At 59.0% G+C, this 17,917-nt stretch overlaps 1 protein-coding gene across 5 annotated transcripts; it reads left to right on the top strand.

Moving 5' to 3' along the window:
* Positions 1-229: 229 nt before the first annotated feature.
* On the top strand, positions 230-17,672 carry HID1 (HID1 domain containing). Of its 5 annotated transcripts, none has more exons than XM_034640825.1 (19): positions 230-439; positions 5,396-5,545; positions 6,058-6,228; positions 6,801-6,911; positions 7,506-7,612; positions 7,877-7,993; positions 9,707-9,929; positions 10,121-10,177; positions 10,986-11,126; positions 11,302-11,392; positions 11,601-11,752; positions 11,859-11,937; positions 12,885-13,049; positions 14,228-14,455; positions 14,775-14,881; positions 15,394-15,474; positions 16,067-16,158; positions 16,353-16,511; positions 16,777-17,672. In XM_034640825.1, the coding sequence occupies exons 1-19, from the start codon at positions 374-376 to the stop codon at positions 16,838-16,840; spliced, it is 2,361 nt and encodes a 786-aa protein (XP_034496716.1). In that variant the 5' UTR covers positions 230-373; the 3' UTR covers positions 16,841-17,672. The 5 variants fall into 5 exon arrangements, with proteins under 5 accessions (XP_034496716.1, XP_034496715.1, XP_034496717.1 ...); XM_034640824.1 differs by having other exon boundaries at positions 231-439; positions 6,801-6,914; XM_034640826.1 differs by lacking the exon at positions 230-439 and adding an exon at positions 4,525-5,095 and having other exon boundaries at positions 6,801-6,914.
* Positions 17,673-17,917: the final 245 nt, after the last annotated feature.

Below are 17,917 nucleotides of genomic sequence, written 5' to 3'. Positions count from 1 at the left end.
CTGGGAGCTGAGAGGAAATGCGAGAGATGTAACGGGGACAACGCTCCGACGCAGAAGGGAGGGCGCGGAGGCACGGGGACCGGCTGAGAAGGACGCCTGGCGTGCGGCGGTAGCGGATCCCAGGAGCCGATTCCCGGCGCCTGGAGTGGGCGGTGCGGGGCGCGGCAGGTGCGGGGGCGGAGCCACGTGAGGGCGGAGCCCAGCGGGGCGGAGCCCAGCGGGGGCGGGACCGACGCCGGGCCGGCAGGCGGGGTTCGCGGCTCCGCTTCTGCGAGAGTAGCGGGGGCCGCGGAGCTGGAGCTGGAGCTGGATCCCGAGCCGGGGCCGGGGCGGGAGTCAGGGCCGGGGCCGGGCCGGAGCGGGCTCCAGCGCTATGGGGTCGGCCGACTCTAAGCTGAATTTCCGAAAGGCGGTGATCCAGCTCACCACCAAGACGCAGGTGCGACCGGGGTCCCGGCCTCCCCACCCACCTGCCGGGCTGGGGGCTGGGGGCTGGGGTGGGCCGGGGGTGCTGCGCGAACTTGGCTCGTGAGGAGATGGGGGACCGACTGGCCTGCAGGCTGACGCTGAAGCCAGGGCCGGAGCGGGACCCGTTGGCCTACCCCAGGGCTTCATCNGACGCACAGACCCGGCTGATTCAATGCAAACAAAGCCGGGCCGGCGCCTCCCGGGTCGGGGAAACAGCTGGTGCGCGGTGGCAGCGGCCTCGCTGGGCCCAGGTCGATGCCAGGGAAGGCCCAGGTCTTCCTGAGAACATGCCAAGAGTGGCGGGCNCAGAGCTGCAGCCTAGCAAAGGGAGCTGTTCCTAGGCCCTTCGAGTCCCCAGCTGGGGACCACCGCTCCAGGGGGCTCCTCCTCTGAGGCCCAGCAGAGGGGATGGCTGTGTTTTCAAGTACCCTCTGTTCTCTGGGTCAGAGAACCCTCCAGGTTGTCTTTGACTGGCTGGTGTGGGGCCTGGGGGTGTCTTTCAGCCAGTACCCTCCCCCTGAGTTCACAAGTGGCAGAGAGGCCACCTCCGTCCCCCAACACACAGGACCTGGCTCCTTCCCTGCTTACCCCTTCTGTTCTTACCCCTTGAACCAGGCTGCTCTGGCTGCAGAGATGCCCTGCCTTGACCCCCCAGGTCCCCCACTTTCAAGGGAGTTGGGACCTGCTGTCATCTGGGACTTTCCTCTTACCCTTGCCCCCAGGGCTGTCTCTTGCTCTTGGTAGTTAGAGTGGGATTGAGGGATCTGTCTTCCCACAGCCAGCTGATCACAGCTCCAGAGCGCAGACCTCTGGTCCTACGCTCTCTCGTTCCCACGAGAGAAAGGTCAGGTGCCTGGCAAATGCCCCAGGCCTCTGGAGAGTCCAGTCCCAGCTAAGAGGCATTTGATAGAAACCAGACTTTGCTTCTTGCCACTTCCCTAATGGCTCCTGGTTAGTTCTAGTACTTGGCTTTTTTGGGATGGGGCTTCTAGGTCTGTGGGCGGCAGGTGGGCCAGCCCTGCAATGTGGGGCCCCAGGGAGAGGCAGGAGGGAGGCTCCCATGTTTACCTACCTGGGGAAGGAAACACGTTGTTGAAGGACTGAACTATGGGCTGTTGGCTCAGCCGGCAGGGTCCTTTGCCAGGCCAGCAGGACTAGCTCAGCCGGGTCCCAAAGGATCTGGGTATACTAGATTCCTACTGCGCTGGCCTTCTCCCCAAAATACAGTGTGTCTCCAGCTTCCCCTGGCTGCAGCCCTGCTACGGAACTGAGATGGTGCTGTCCCGTTTCCCAGCTGAGGAATGGGAGCTGGCTTGGGTCAAGACTGGAAACAGATACCAGGCTGGGTCTCCTTCCAGAGACCACAGGGGCCCTGCAGGTGGGAAGGGACCTGGGCTGGCTGGAGGGAGAGACCCTGAAGCCTCCAGTTCTGTGTAGTGACCTGGCTTGCACAGCAGAGGAGTGAAGACCAGATCCCAGATGGTCGTTCCAGACCTTGCCACTCAGTCTCCAAGAAGATTAAGGCCAACTGTCCACAGGGTGTCCTCCAGTCTCGGACCCTTAGAGGCAATGCCACGAACACAGATGTTTGTCCTGGGCAGCAGACAAGCCGACCCAGAACCTTTTCCTGTGGCCTGGGCATGAGCTGCCACTGCTGGGCCTTCGCTGCCGGGCCTTCCCTGTCTTCCTGTGCTGCATCCTGTTTTCTTCCTGCCCTGGGCTAGGCCTGACCCTGGTCTTGAGGCTTAGCAGTTTTGGCTGTGTTTCCCGGACCTTTCCTGGGGTGGGTGGGACCCTCTCTTAGATCCTGCGTTTTTGGAGGTTCTCTGCCGTAGGCCGGGTGAGACCTGGTGGGTCCGTGTGTATATGTGTGCATCTGTATGTGCGTGTGAATGCCGTGGTGACACAGTCCTCCAGAACAGGTCACCCTTAGCTGGCTAGAGCACTTATGGTCCTTTGCTCCCCCTTACCCCCTAGAAAGTGTTAGCTGGGCTCCCAAGCATGTGGGGGGTCTGGCCTGAGCAGGGCCTGGTGAAGCTGGGGTAAGATTATCTGTTTTCCCACCAGGGTGGCTCAGTGCCTATGGCCTGGCAGCACGGGCCTTCCTGTCTATTGCAAAAATACTTTTTTCAAACAAACTGGCTTGGGTTTTGGAAGCTTCCTTGGAAGCCTAAGGGTCTCCAATGACCTTGGCCAACACCTGCAGCATCAGGCCAGCATGGGATAGCCAGGTGATGGTCACCAAGCTGAAGCGTCCGGGCTGCAGTGGGAGCTGGAGGGCTGAGACTCTCCTCTGCTTCTCGGCTGGGCTAGCCTGGGGCCTCCTAAGTCTCCTTTTAAGTCTCTCTCCTCATTTGGACACTTGCCTGAACTAGGCCAGAGGTCAAGTCCACTGGTGATCAAATGAGTTTCTGCCCCTTTAAGGGGGTAGTGTCTACTGGGGAGGTGGGGAAAGTGTTAGAGGTGGGGAGCTTCCCAGAGGTGCTCCCAGGTTTTCTAGGATGTCCTTCCCCACCCCAGCCCTGGCCACCTACACTGGGGGGTGGCGCCCCTTGACCCCAGGGACTGTCAGAGGGCTGCCTTGGCTGAGGCTAGCAAACCCTAGCCCTAGGCCCCTCCTTTGGCCTTTGTTCTTCTCCTCCAGCTAACTTGCTCTACCAGTTCTGGGACCAAGGAGGCCCTGGTACCAGGCCTGTCCTATCGACCATGGCCATTTGCTGCCCAGTAGCTTGGGGGGGGGGCATTGCTTGGAGAGTGGGCGAGGTTACACCCGGACCTCGGTGAGGCTTTCGAACCCAGCCCTGAGTTTGGACAGGCCCACTGGTGCTCAGGCCTGCCCAGTGACTGGGTTGAAGGGGTCTCTAGGACTAATGATAGCCTTTCTGTGAACAAATATCAGCTGAGCATCTGCCATATGCCCCAACTGCAGGGTCAGGGAAGAAGGCTCAGTGGGCTAATGGGGCCTGGAGGCAAGTGCATTGAGACCCCTGGAGTCAGGGCCTATGATGAGTGACTGAGGGTGAGGAGCGGGGTTCCAAGTTGGTAGTAAACCTGTCGGTCCAGAGCTCTGGAAAGAAGGGGCTTCAGAGAACAGAGTTATTATTATTATTTTTAAAGATTTCATTTATTTATTAGAGAGAGAGAGAGCACAAGCAGGGGAGAATGGCAGGCAGAGGGAGAGGGAGAAGCAGATTCCCTTCTGAACAGGGAGCCTGATGCGGAACTCGATCCCAGGACTCCAGGATCACGACCTGAGCTGAAGGCGACGCTTAACTGTCTGAGCCACCTAGGCGCCCCAGAACAGAGTTATTTTTAAACAATATATATATATTTTTCTGATGGTCAGAGTAAGGCACCCTGTGTGGAGTTGTGTGGTAGAAGGGCCTGTATCGACACTTTCAGAGAAGGGAGGAGGCCAGGTTGATGGAGCAGCTGGGGTCTCTTGCAGGAGCTGCTGTTCGGAAGAGTGCCTTGGGCACCCTGGCCTCTCAGCAGGCGAACATTCAAAAGGAAAAAATAGTAGTGTGTGTGTTTGCAGAAAAACATAAGTAAAAAAATAAAAACCACCCAGAGAGATAATCGCTGTAAGCGTGCTGTCATTTTCGTCCAGGCTTTTATTACCACCTAATTTAGCAAAGAGCGTGACCACCCTATAGTTGGTGTTATATCTTATCTTTTTCACACAGGGTTGTACCATGGGCATTTTTCATGCGTTAATAGTCTTTGGCAACATGGCTCTGGTGGTTGCGTAATATTCTAGTCCATGAAAGGGCCTTAACTTTTTGAGTGTTCCCTGCTTGTTGGTCATTTAGGTTCATTCCAGCTTCTCACTATTATCAACAATAACACATCAGCAAACCTCCTTATATGTTGCACATCTCTGATCATTTCCTTAGGAAGGATTTCTAGAAGTGGAGCTTATGATCAAATTGGTTCCCTGTGCCACTGCCTGTGTGATTCAAAAGGCACACGTGTGCTTACAGCGTATGGCTTCCATAGCACTGCTAGGACTTTGGAATGCTTTAGAAGGGTGGGCATGTGGGGAGGAGGGGACAGTCTGAGCAAAGGCCAAGAGAGGTTGTGACAGTGTTGTGTTGCAGGGATAGCAAATACAGGTGTGCATGCACCCACATGCATTGTGTGTGTATGCGTACGTGTGTGCGTGTGTGTATGCACGTAGGTATGTTGGGTAAGATCTTGGCTGACGGTCTGGCCCAATCCTGCAGGCAGCAGGTAGCCCCAAAGGTCTTTATGGAGGGAATAGTGCCTTTGGTGCTGTGCAGGGTTGAAGGCCCTGTGGAGGCAGGGTTGAGGAAGTAAATTTGGAGGTGTGGTCCTGGCAAGAGAGGCCTGAATGGCAGCACTGGCGGTGGGGCCCTGGGAGGAGTGGTGCAGCCCGAGAGCTGGGGCCTGGCTCCTTTACATTTGGCATCTGTTGGGTGTGCAGGGAGAGGGTGGAAGCTGGGGCCGAGGGGTTGGTGAGGCTGGGCTTAGGTGAAATGAGCACACATTCCCTGTCCTCTTCCTTTGGGGACAGGGCACATCCTGGGTCTGGCCCCCAGGCACTTGACCTAGCAGCATGGCCTGGGGAGGTCCCCAGGTGGGGAGGCCTGGCCAGAGGAGGACGGTGAGTTATCCCATTCCTCAGGGACTAACTCTGAGTTAGGCTTTGGCTGCTGAACTCAGTGGTTGGCCGACCTCTGACATCCATGCCACATGTCTCCAGCCTGCCTCTACCAGCCAGGGCTCACAGTGGCTGAAGGATGTCCCCTACCCCCAGGGGAGGGCCCCTGGGTACCAGCAGGGATGGAATAGGGGGGCTGTGGCTTCCCTTTTGGGGCTCCTTTGGCTACAGACTGGGCAAACTGCGGGCCTGTTGGCAAGAGATTATGTAACAACTCCGGACACATGCCCCCCTCCCCCCCAGCCTGTGGAAGCCACCGATGATGCCTTTTGGGACCAGTTCTGGGCAGACACGGCCACCTCAGTGCAGGATGTCTTTGCGCTGGTGCCCGCAGCAGAGATCCGGGCCGTGCGGGAGGAGTCACCCTCCAATCTGGCCACTCTGTGCTACAAGGTGAGCACAGGTGCTCTGCCCCTCGCTGCCACTCCCTGCTGAGCTGTTTCCCACCCTCCTGGGGAGGCGGAAGCTGGCCCAGCCCCGCGGACCCAGAGAGCAGGCGCCCACGACATCCCACCTGTCCAGCTCTTGCCTGTCTCGAGGCTGTACCCACTTCTCCCCACTGGCTGGGCTCTGGGGGGGAGGTGATCCTGGCAGCCACCCCCTGGGAGGGCTTCCACACGTCAGCTCCTTCAGCTCACCCTGTGCGGTGCTTACTGGTAAGGTCACCGTTGTACAGATGAGGAAGCAGACTCAGATGGGGGTCACTTCGCAAGGTCTCAGCCAGGGAGCCGTGGCCTGGGCTCTCTGGTGATGCTCTAGGCTGCTCTCTGACCCACTTCCCGTCCCCCTGGGCTGGCTGACCCTGTCTGCCTGTCCCCCCGTAAGCCTGGCGTGCCCGTCCTGACCCCAAGCGTGAGGTCCCCACTCCCCACCCACCCAGCGTGCCCTGCTGCCTGTCCCCGCAGGCTGTGGAGAAGCTGGTGCAGGGAGCCGAGAGTGGCTGCCATTCGGAGAAGGAGAAGCAGATTGTCTTGAACTGCAGCCGGCTTCTCACCCGCGTGCTGCCCTACATCTTCGAGGACCCTGACTGGAGGGGCTTCTTCTGGTCCACAGTGCCCGGGGCAGGGCGAGCTGGGGTCTGTGGGCCTGGCTGGGGGACCGGTTGGGAGGCGATGTGGTGACAGGGAGAGAACACATTCAGGGCCCATCGCGTTCCTCCAAATCTCTTGTGGGGTTTGGGAAGCACGGGGGCAGGGGAATGGGGTTGCTGCTAAGGCGGGGGGTCATCTCCCACAGGGGCGTCTGCCCCTTCAGCTGGGCAGACATGGGGGTAGGGCTGCTGGGCACTCTCCCTCCCCGCTCTTCTCCTCCCTGTGTTTATCGCCAGGCAACGGGCCAAGGGCAGGACCCCAGTGATTCCCAGCAGGGCCGAGGCTCTAGAGCTTTCAGGACCTGCCCTGGTTCCTTCCAGTCAGTGGGGAGGTTTCTTCCTGGTCCCGGCCCTGCTCCTGCCCGAGCCCCCTTCTGCCTTAGGAGGTTTGGGGTGGTTGGAATGTACTTCCTTTTCCTGCTGTCTCTTCCTTCATCCCTCTGCCCATGGGTGCCTGCCTGGGCCCAGATCCAAGCCCCTTCTAACCCCCAAGTCCTGGGGGCTGCCTCTTCCTGGCCAGCGACCGCTGAAGTGGCCTGTGTGCTGTATCCTGAGCAGGGAGAGGAGGAGGATGAGAATGCCCGGCCCCTCGCTGAGTCCCTGCTCCTGGCCATCGCCGACCTCCTCTTCTGTCCAGATTTCACTGTCCAGAGCCACCGAAGGAGCACTGTGGTGAGAGCCCCCCAGTCTCCCACCCCTAGGCCGGGGAGGACTCTGGTCCTGGGTTGGGGCTGGTTGAAGTTCCCTGGGCAGGACCCCACAGGGGCAGGGGCTGCTCTGGAAGAGCTGGGCAGGCCTGGAGAGGGGCCGGTGACTGGCACAGCTGGAGAGGAGCCAGCTGGTGCCTGGCCCTGCCCCCTGTATCCGGGAGTCTGTGCACAAGCACCCATTGTCCTTGCCTGGGCAGCGGGTGGGGGTGTGGGGCTTGACACAGGAGGTCTGGCCTGCTCACTTCCTGTGGGCCCATGGACTCGACCTTTAGTGTTCTCTGCCCCCCACCCCCACGCACCACTAGGTGCACCCAATTCCATTCCCCTCCCTCCCTATCTCTCTCTCCCTGCCTCAAGCTGAACTGAACAAGTAAAAACCAGAGAAGAAAAATTAGCTTTCAAGAGGTTGAGAACGTTAATTTCTTCCCTTGTGCCTTATCACCTGGGGCATTTTGAGGGTCTGTCTTTAGGAGAATATGAGGGTCTCTGCCCCCGGTGGGGGGGACTTGGGTTGGCCACCCCCAGTCTGATCGCTCCTGAACCGTGTCCCCAGGACTCAGCAGAGGACGTCCACTCCCTGGACAGCTGTGAATACATCTGGGAGGCTGGCGTGGGCTTTGCTCACTCCCCCCAGCCCAACTACATCCATGACGTGAACCGGTGAGTTTCGTTTGGACCCAGAGCCCATACTGTAGCTGGACTCCAGGCCTGCCCCCCACTCCCTGGCTCAGAGAGGGAACCATGCATGGGGTCTTTTAAGGAGATCCTGTCCCCTTGTGACCCCACAGCAGCCTGACAGGGATAAAATGGGGTCATTTCTTTTCATGGACTTGATCTGGGGCTGGGCAGGGTGGGCATGCTCTCCTAGAGAAGCATGGAGATCTTCAGGTACTGAACCCCCTGGATAATCGCCCCTCCCCTAAGGATGGAGCTGTTGAAACTGCTGCTGACATGCTTCTCTGAGGCCATGTACCTGCCCCCAGCTCCGGACAGTGGTGGCACCAACCCGTGGGTGCAGTTCTTTTGTTCCACAGAGAACAGGTGAGGGGCCCCTGGCCTTTCTTTCCATCCTCCTCCTTGTTCCAGGGAGCCCGGAACAGAGGCAGCTCTCCAGCCCGGCCTCTTAGTGGAGGGGAGGTGCTGCCCCTGGTGGTGATGTTTTGTAACTTAACAGCCACACGTTTTGCCCCAGAGGTCCAATGTCCCACTGGGGGGTCCTAGGTGACTGATGCCTGGGTGTTCCATCAGAGCCGTGCTGTCCAGCAGAAATATAATACAAACCACATATGCTGATGTCAACATAAGTTGAAAATTTCTAGTGGTGACATGAAGAAAGTTAAAAAAAAAACAGGTGAAATTAATTTTGGTATTTCATTTAACCCAATATACACCGAATACTAGTATTTAACATGTACTCGAGATGCAAAATTACTGAGATGTTTTACATTTCCTTTTCATGTGAAGTTTTCAAAATCCGTTGTGTAGTTTGCAGTCACAGCCCATCCCAATTCAGACCAACCACATTTTAAGCTCTCAGCTACGTGTGGCTTGTATGGGGCAGCGCAGGGTAGTGAGTGGCTGGGGAGAGGGCGGAACGAACACCCTGAAGGGTGGGGAAGCCTGGCCACAAGGGGGCGCTCCTGGGCTCTGGAGGTGTCATGTTGGGGGACTGAGTGTGTAAAGCAGCTGCATGTGCTCCAGCTGTGTGGCTCCAGCCGTGCCCAAGGCTGTGCAGACAGAATTGGAGTTAGTGTCCCTGAGGGTCATGGCTCACCTCTTTCCTTCCAGACTCCCATTCCCTCATGGTGTGCCTTATCCTTCAGATTTTGCTGGACTTCTGCCCAACTTTTTAATTTTTTTCCCCCAAAAGAGAAGGGAAGCGAGATGACTCCCTCCACCAGCCACAGTCCAAAGCTGGCTGGAGTTTTTTGCTTTGTCTTCTCACCAGCATTATCAGGCAAGCGGCCATGCTTTGCCACTCACTTAACCTCTCTGGGTCTCAGTTTCCTTGCCTGTAAGATAAGGAGCTTGAACCCTGACATCCTACAAATCTCTGAATGATGTCAGTCTTTGGCCTGGGAGCTGGGTGATCGAGCGCGTGCTCTGCTCCCCGAAGGGAAGCCCACCTCCTTGTGGGACTCTAACCCCTGCTTTGAAGCCCCAGGGAGGGCACCTGCCCCTCAGAGATCTGAGGGAGCAGTCCTTAGATTGTGCAGCACTGCAAATGGACCCTAATGTAAACTACGGGCTTTGATGGCGGGTCCGTGTAGGTCTGTTGATCATAACACATGAGCCACTCTGCTGTGGGACGTCAGTAGTGGGGGAGGCTGTGCATGGGTGGGGGCAGAGGGCATGGGGGAATCTCTGTTCCACCCACGTGATTTTGCCGTGAACTTAACACCGCTCTAAACGTAGTCTTAATTTTTTTTTTTAATAGGCTTTAGCCCTTGGGGGGAAAATCTAAGGGGTGTGGACATGATTTCCCACGTAACTGGCCACCCCACTCTCGGTAATAAATTCCTCTGTCCTTGGCCTAACCCGGCCTGGGTCCCGGATACAGGCCAGGCCAAGGAGAGGTCTCTTTTCCTCAGGAAGGGATGAGCCGGGTTCTGCTCTCTGGCTCCCAGCCCGGGGCCAGCACCGAAACACTTGTCGAGCGAGGGCGTGGCTGCCTGACCCTCCCGTGTGGCCGCCTGGGGGGTGGACGAAGGCTGGCCAGGTGGTCTCCACAGCCTTGTTCCTCTTCTATCGCAGACACGCCCTCCCCCTGTTTACCTCCCTCCTCAACACCGTGTGTGCCTATGACCCTGTGGGCTATGGGATCCCCTACAACCACCTGCTCTTCTCCGACTACCGGGAACCCCTGGTGGAGGAGGCTGCCCAGGTGCTCATTGTCACCTTGGACCATGACAGTGCCACCAGCGCCAGCCCCACCGTGGACGGCACCACCACAGGCACTGCCATGGATGACACGGATGTAAGGATGGGAGTGGCGGGGAGGGCACCAGGCTCTGGGCACTCTCTGTAGCAGAGCGGGGCAAGGGATACCCAGTGGGCACCTCATGGTGAGCCTGGGGATGTCTGAGGGGGCACTGCTGCCACCACGTAGGCCTGAGGTAGGGGCAAGGGGTGAAGCCACCTGCTTATCCCAGGCTCCCCCCTTGGCAGCCTCCGGGACCTGAGAACCTGTTTGTGAACTACCTGTCCCGCATCCATCGTGAGGAGGTGAGTAGATCACTGCTCTTGCTCCAGTGGCTTCTCAATGCCCACCCGCCACAATGGTTATGGCCTTGCAGGGGGTGAGGTGATGGAGATGAGATGGGGTAGGGGGGAGTCCTGGTCCCTACAGGAAGGAGCCATGGTCCCTGTGGACTGACCACCCCACGTAAAATAGTGATGGTAGGACTTCAAGGGTTTTGAGATGCAGAAAAGGGCTGATGGCCTCAACTGGGTGAGGACAACTGGGCAGGCTTCCAGGAGGAGGTGGCTCTGATGTAAGGTTTTGGTGGGGGGAAGGACAGTGGACTTAAAGGCCAGGCAGACCTGAGTTTGTGTGTCTTGTGACCTTGGGGGACGTTCTTGTGCTCCCCAGAGCTCTGACTTCTGCTGCTGTAACATGGGGACAGTAACTGCTTCCTCGCTTTCTTGGGACGATTACTTGTAGTAGGTGCTTAGCAGGTGACAGCTTTTTGAGAATAGCAGAGTGTGCCTCTGGTGTGACAGGGTGATGGGAAGGGACGAGGGGATGGCATCTGTCCATACGGAGTCCAGGTGGACAGGGGCTGGTTCAGGGGGTGGGGGGTCACTAGGAGCAGCCTTGCTCAGGGACGGGGGAGCCTGTGGTCTGGGGAAGGGGCAGGGGTTCTCTCCAGACCTGTCCTGGACTCAGCTTCCTGAGGGGCCTGCCTCAGGACAGCTGTTGATGACAGAATCTGGGCCTTTCAGGCTCTAGAGGTGGGACCAGGCTCTGGGGGAGTGAGGAGGCATTTGGGAGGGAGCTCCACTGGACAGATCCCTGCTGTTCCCCGCTCAGGACTTCCAGTTCATCCTCAAGGGCATAGCCCGGCTGCTCTCCAACCCCCTGCTCCAGACCTACTTGCCCAACTCCACCAAGAAGATCCAGTTCCACCAGGAGCTGCTGGTCCTCTTCTGGAAGCTCTGTGACTTCAATAAGGTGGGCTAGCCTCAAGCCCAGCCTGGCGGGCAGTGGCGTGCCCGAGGTGGGGGGCGGCTACGCTGGCTAGCGCAGGGATGGGGACGGCATCTGGGCAGACTCCCAGGATGGGGAGACGGTGGGGCAGAGCCGTTTCCCCTCTGACCCTGCCCACCTGTTTCCTCCCTCCCCCCAGAAATTCCTCTTCTTTGTGCTCAAGAGCAGTGATGTGCTGGACATCCTGGTCCCCATCCTCTACTTCCTCAACGATGCCCGAGCAGATCACTGTAAGGCTGGGGTGGGTGTAAGATCCTGGGGGCTTCCTTGTAGAGGGGTGGGTCCGGCCAATCTGCGCGGCCTCCTAGGAGCTCAGGCTCAGGGCTCTGACCTCCCAGGAAGGGCTTCTTCCAGTGCTCCCAAGATGGGGCCCTGCCCTGCACTCCTTCCTCCCGTGCCTACTCCCTGCGGTGATTTTTCCTGTAACCCATGCTGCAGCTCGGGTCGGCCTGATGCACATTGGAGTCTTCATCTTGTTGCTTCTGAGCGGGGAGCGGAACTTTGGGGTGAGGCTGAACAAGCCTTACTCGGTGCGCGTGCCCATGGACATCCCGGTCTTCACCGGTACCCATGCAGACCTGCTCATTGTGGTGAGGGGGCTGCCTCAGCCAGGACCTGGGGGCATGGGGGACGTCCTTTGGGCTGCGCCTGGAGGTGGAGGGGACCCCATGGCCACCCTCCTGCCTCCCGGCACAGGTATTCCACAAGATCATCACCAGCGGTCACCAGCGCCTGCAGCCCCTCTTTGATTGCCTGCTCACCATTGTGGTCAACGGTAGGGGTGCGGGGAGCCCGCCTTCCCCGTTCTAACCACCAGATGGCGCCAGGCCACAGGCCTACCTGTCGCGCCTCCCTGGTTCAAACCCGCCCAGTCCAATAGCAAAATATGACGGCAGCCACGTATGTCCTGGTTAATTTTCTAGTAGCTGTATTAAGCGCATAGGCCAGTATGTGACTTCAGACCGTGCACAGCGTCTCATCTTGGAATCCCCCTCCCAGGCTCTGCCAAAAATTAAGTTTCTTTTTTTTTTTTTTAAGATTTTATTTATTTATTTGACAGAGAGAGGCAGGGAGAGAGGGAACACAAGCAGAGGGAGTGGGAGAGGGAGAAGCAGGCTCCCCGCTGAGCAGGAAGCCCAATACCAGACTTGATCCCAGAACGCTGGGATCATTACCTGAGCCGAAGGCAGACACTTAATGACTGAGCCACCCAGGCGCCCCAAAACTAAGTTTCCGATTATGTGTGGAGTGTTGGGATTCCAGTTTGATATTCTAGAAAGACTTAAAGATCCAGGGTTTGTCTCCCTGCCCAGTCACTTTATAACAGGGAACTCTGGGCAAGTTTACAAACCTGGCAGGGTCTCAGTTTCTTCGTCTATGAAATGGGGCTGGTTCCCTCTGCGTCCGGCCCCCTTGTCAGAAGTAGGGGTGGGGGGCGAGAGGCCGCATGTGAGTGGCTCGGTAAATCGTGCGGCTGTCCACGTGGAAGAGGGACGAGGGTGGGGGTGTGGGGCCCACCCGGCCTCCTGGAGCTCTGCAGAGCATGGCCTGTGGGGCCTCAGCCTCTGAGGGCTTGGTCTTCCTGGCTTTGTGGGGGATTTTACAGGCAAGGGGCAGGGAGGGTTTGGCAGTGGGAGCATCGTGTCCCGCAGGCCAAGGGTGTGCAGGGATGGCTGGGGTTGGGCAGGGGGGTTCAGGAGTGAGCTGGCTCCTCCCCTGCAGTGTCCCCCTACCTCAAGAGCCTGTCCATGCTAGCTGCCAATAAGCTGCTGCACCTGCTGGAGGCCTTCTCCACCACCTGGTTCCTCTTCTCCGCTGCCCAGAACCACCACCTGGTCTTCTTCCTGCTGGAGGCCTTCAACAACATCATCCAGTACCAGTTCGATGGTGAGACTCGGCCCGAGCCCTGGCCTGGCCTCAGGGGCGGGAATCAGGACGGGCAGTGCATAGGGACACCTTCCTGTCCACCTGAGGAGGGCAGAACCCTCTGCTCCCCCCCACCCCCATTCATTCAACGTGCATTTATTGAGCATCTGCTGCATACCAAGCCAGTGCTGGGTGCGGGACATACAGGGGGGAGCAATGCGCAATGCTCCTTGCCCCGTGCAGCTCACAGCTGGGGATGCAGGCACAGAGGGAGGCCTTAAACAGTGGTCGCCCAGACAGACAGGCCACCTTAAATCTGATGAAAGGGGAGCACAGAGTGGTAGGACCCTGAAGGGTATTGTAAATGCCACACTGGCTAGTGGAGTGAGTGAAGGCCTTGGCCCCGGTAGCTCTGTGGCTGTGGGCACATAACCTCTCTGAGCTTTAGGTTGTGAGACAGTCATAACAACGGTACGAGAGTCCTTATGTCTGAGGGTGTTGGGGGGATTAAGTAATCACCCACAAAAAGCATTTAGCGCAGTGTCTGGTGACTTAGATATTAGCCGTTGCTATTATTTCCAAAATAAGTAATATTTGCACTGATCTGTGAGGGATGAATGGAGGGGGGGTGGGGTAGAAAAAGCATTGTGTGGTAGGGGGGCGACATATGCAAATGCCCTGGGGTGAGATGTTGAACTGGAAGCATGACAATGTGGTGAGAGGCAGGATCAGATTGCAGGATGGGGCCTTGAAGGCCCAGAGTCCAGGGAATTCAGCATAGGCAGTGGAGCACAGGCCATGTCGTCCTTCCTCCCTGGTGACCTGGCTCAGGGACACAGTCAAAATATAGAACATAGGCTTGGTGTGGACTCTGACGTGCTGGGGCTGCCCCACTTTGCCAGTGTTACCCTTTAGTGAGCCGTGTTGTGAGGGCATCTGGAAGGTACTGGGGAGCGGCCTGGAGGGGGCCTCAGCCCAGAGGCTCCTCCCCAACGATGTAACACCGTGGCGTAGCCACAGCTGCACACACCGCTGGGTGCCAGCCCTTCTCCAGTCCCCTCTCTTGGGCGCCCTGTGCCATCTCCTACCCCTGGAGTTAGACACCCTCCTGTCCTCCAAACTCCCCCTCCCAGAAACCTGTCCAGGTGAAAGAGGAGACAAGGGGCCTCCCTGAAGTGTGGCGTGCTCCCTCCCTTCAGGCAACTCCAACCTGGTCTACGCCATCATCCGAAAGCGCAGCGTCTTCCACCAGCTGGCCAACCTGCCCACCGACCCGCCTGCCATCCACAAGGCCTTGCAACGGCGCCGACGGGCACCTGAGCCCTTGTCCCGAACTGGCTCACAGGAGGGTGCCTCCATGGAGGGCTCCCGCCCTGCTGCCCCCGCTGAGCCTGGCACTCTCAAGACCAGTCTGGTGGCCACCCCAGGTCTGGCCTGGCAGGTGGCAGGAGGGTGTGGATACCAGCATGGTTGGGGGATGGGTGGGGTCTCTGGGATGTCATCCCATCTCTGGCAAAGGGCATGGACGGAGTTGGGAAGCTGAGAGGACGGGGAGGGGGTATTGGGAGTCCCAGGAAGGCTAGCTTGGTGCTGGGTGGGGGGGGCCAAAAACCGCATATAGGGGATTTAGGCATAGCTGCTAAAGTGGGTGGAGGAAAGAGGGGGCCGTCATGGGGCCCAGTGCAGATGCTTTCTCAGAGGGGCCCTGTGGCAGGTGTCCTCACACTCACCCACCCCCACTCCCAGGCATTGACAAGCTGACAGAGAAGTCCCAGGTGTCAGAGGATGGCACCTTGCGATCCCTGGAGCCCGCGTCCCAGCAGAGCTCGTCCGATGGCAGCCCAGCCATGGAGGTGGGCGGCGGGGACTCCCGCAGTGGGGTGAGGTTGGGACTTCCCTTTCTCCCTGGCCTCTGTGGTTGGGCTGGGCCAGGGCGCTCTGGGGTCACCTGCAGCAGAGGGCAGGAACCCTGTGCCCAGGACATCCAGGGGGTGCTTTCACAGACCTCTCCCTTGTTTACCGGTCCCAGGCTTAAGCCCTTGGCCTTCAGACTCCTCATCCATCAGCCTTATCTCAGCTGAGCTGGCCTTTACCCGACCAGCCCAGCCAGCCCCTGGCCCTAAACCTGTCATTGGTCTGGGCTGGGTCAGGCTGGGCCTCGGGCCCCGGGGCAAAGGGTGCTGGACTGGGCTGTCCCCTCTGTTGGGAGTGAGCCCCCCACCAATGCGAGCCAGTAGAGAGCCTCATTGCCTCCTGGATTCCAGGCTAGGGTAGGGACTGGGAAGAAGGGCTGCTCCTCGGCCCTCTGCCCCCACTCTGTGCCCACTCCCTCTACTCCTCACTCCCACCCCTCCCCTGGGACCAGGAGCCTGACCAGGCGTGGCGGGAGCAGCGGCGACTGTCCAGCGCATCAGCCAGTGGGCAGTGGAGCCCAACCTCGGAATGGGTGAGGGTTTGGGCAGATGGCCCTGAGGTGGGGCGGACAGGGGCTCCTGGCCCTAGGAACAGCTCAGTTAAGGCTTGGATGGGAATGTGTCCAAATCCAAAAACTGGTCTGGGCGCCAGGCTCTGGGTCACTCCTTCCGGCTGGGTGACCTTGGCCTCTCTGGCCTAGTTGCTTCCCCCGTCTACACTGTCCCAGATTCTCCTGCAGGGTTGACTTCAGCTGCCCACGGTGCTAGCTCTCTTACTAGGCTTTCCTTTCTAGCTTCTTCCCCCAAGTCATTTGTCCACTCCCGTATGTGTGTCCTGTGATCACTACTGATAGCACTTCCATGGGGATAAACGTCCTGCTTGATCGTGCCATTGGGAGGCTGCAAGGGGACAGTTTTTGGCACGTTTACGCTCAGGGAGAGGCCACAGCTCTTACCATGAATAACAGTCCCTGTTCGTGGGCGCTGCCCCGTGTCAGGCCCTTGCTGTGGTGAGCGGAGACACGTCCTGCCCTGGGGAGGCTTGGTTCTGGATCAGGGGCCAGGCCTATCCCCCTGCCCGGGGGGCTACTTTCCCAGCCCCAGGAGCCCCGCTCCCGCCCTCAGGTTCTCTCCTGGAAGTCAAAGCTGCCGCTGCAGACCATCATGAGATTGCTCCAAGTGCTGGTTCCCCAGGTGGAAAAGATCTGCATTGACAAGTGAGCCCGGGTGGGGGGACGGGGAGGGGTGCGGGGATGGGGGTGGTGGGCACGAGTAGCAGGTGGGCTCTGAGGCAGGGGCAAGCCAGGCTTGGGCGGGGTGTGGCTGGGAGCTTGGGCCCCACACTGCCCTTGGCTTTCAGAGTGGGTTTTCCGGTGTGAGCACATGGGACACCATCCCCCCTTCCTGGCAGGGGCCTGACAGATGAGTCAGAGATCCTGAGGTTCCTGCAGCACGGCACCCTGGTGGGGCTGCTGCCTGTGCCCCACCCCATCCTCATCCGCAAGTACCAGGCCAACTCGGGCACGGCCATGTGGTTCCGCACCTACATGTGGGGGGTCATCTATCTGAGGTGGGTCTGGCGTTCCCCTGAGGGTCTGCCCGGGGGGCTCAGCGGGGCCCTCAGCTCTGGGTCCCACCATAGTAGTGGGGTTCATGTCAATGTAGTCAACCAAGGCCCTCTTGTCTAGTTGGGGGTGGGCACCCACTGCCTGGGGTGGGACATCAGGGTGGAAGGGGTTTGGGCTGGACGACCTCCAGTGGGAGGTGGTTGTGGCCTCCCCAGTCTTTTCTGCAAGGTCTCCCAGCACCCCTGTGACAGCCCAGTCCTTCCATAGGAATGTGGACCCACCTGTCTGGTACGACACGGATGTGAAGCTGTTTGAGATCCAGCGGGTATGAGGATGGAAGCCTACCGGGGGCGAGGACCAGGGGAAGGTGGGGGCCCTGGTCCCCTGATGCTCCCCTGACCCACTGTTCTAGGTTTTAAATGACCACAATCAGAGGTGGGGCTGGCAGAGGTGCTGAGTCCCGGGTGGCAGGCCCTAAAGGCCCCTGGTGACTGGGATGGTGGGGACAGGTTCTGATTAACCACCCCCCGCCAATGGCTGGACTCACAGGAGCCTCCCATCTCCAGGGCTGCAGGCTCTGGCCAGAGCCCCCACCTCACTCTGGCTCCCCCTCAAGACCCGTTTCTGTGCTGCCCATTCCCAGAGGCCACCAGGTCACTGAGCCCTCGTGGGTTGCCCAACAGGGAGCTGTGGGCTGTTCTGTGAGGCACCTGGGCAGGGGCATGGGGGCCCTTCCACGCCTCCTAACCTGATACCACCTGGTCCAGGCCCAGCTTGCTGCCAGGGCCTGATGGAGGAAGGGGGTGGCCAGGCTGCTTGAGGAGGAGACTGGGGGGCTGGTAGACTGCAGAAGCCAGACTGGGGGACCTCATGCATTTTAGGGGTTTGGAGTGGGGTGTTGAGGGTCTCCTGCTGTATTCTACCTGGTCAATGGATAGAGCCTGACTCCCTGTTATCCAGTATGTGGGGGGAGAAGTGTAGGAAGGAAGCTGTTCAATCCTCCCTGCCCCTGCCCGCCTCCTGGATGATGGGGGGCCAGAGGGAGCAGGATGCCACCCCTCCACCCTCCAGCTCTGGCCTCTGGGTCTCCCTCACCCTACCTGTGTCAGTACAATCTTTGCTCTGTACAATCGGCCTCTTTACACAATAAACCACCCTCTGCACATCCTGGCTCTTTGTGCTTGGAGGGGAGGGGCTGGGGCCGTGGCTCTTGTCTTCAGGGGAGCTGGGGCCCCTGCTTCCCAGAATCAGTCCCCAGAGGGCCTTCAACACCAGCCTGGGAACCAGCATTTGTCATTTTCTTGAATGGGAAAATGGAGGATTGTATTCTTTCACCGAGGGCGTGGCCCCCTGGGCTATGGCCACCCAGAGAAAGAGCCCATGAAGGTGAGGAGAGAGGCTGGCCTCC

Source organism: Ailuropoda melanoleuca, chromosome 13, assembly GCF_002007445.2.
Source record: "Ailuropoda melanoleuca isolate Jingjing chromosome 13, ASM200744v2, whole genome shotgun sequence".
Taxonomy (NCBI): Eukaryota; Metazoa; Chordata; class Mammalia; order Carnivora; family Ursidae; genus Ailuropoda; species Ailuropoda melanoleuca.
The sequence above is the reverse complement of the archived record's forward strand: the minus strand, read 5'-3'. Positions and strand labels throughout refer to the sequence as shown.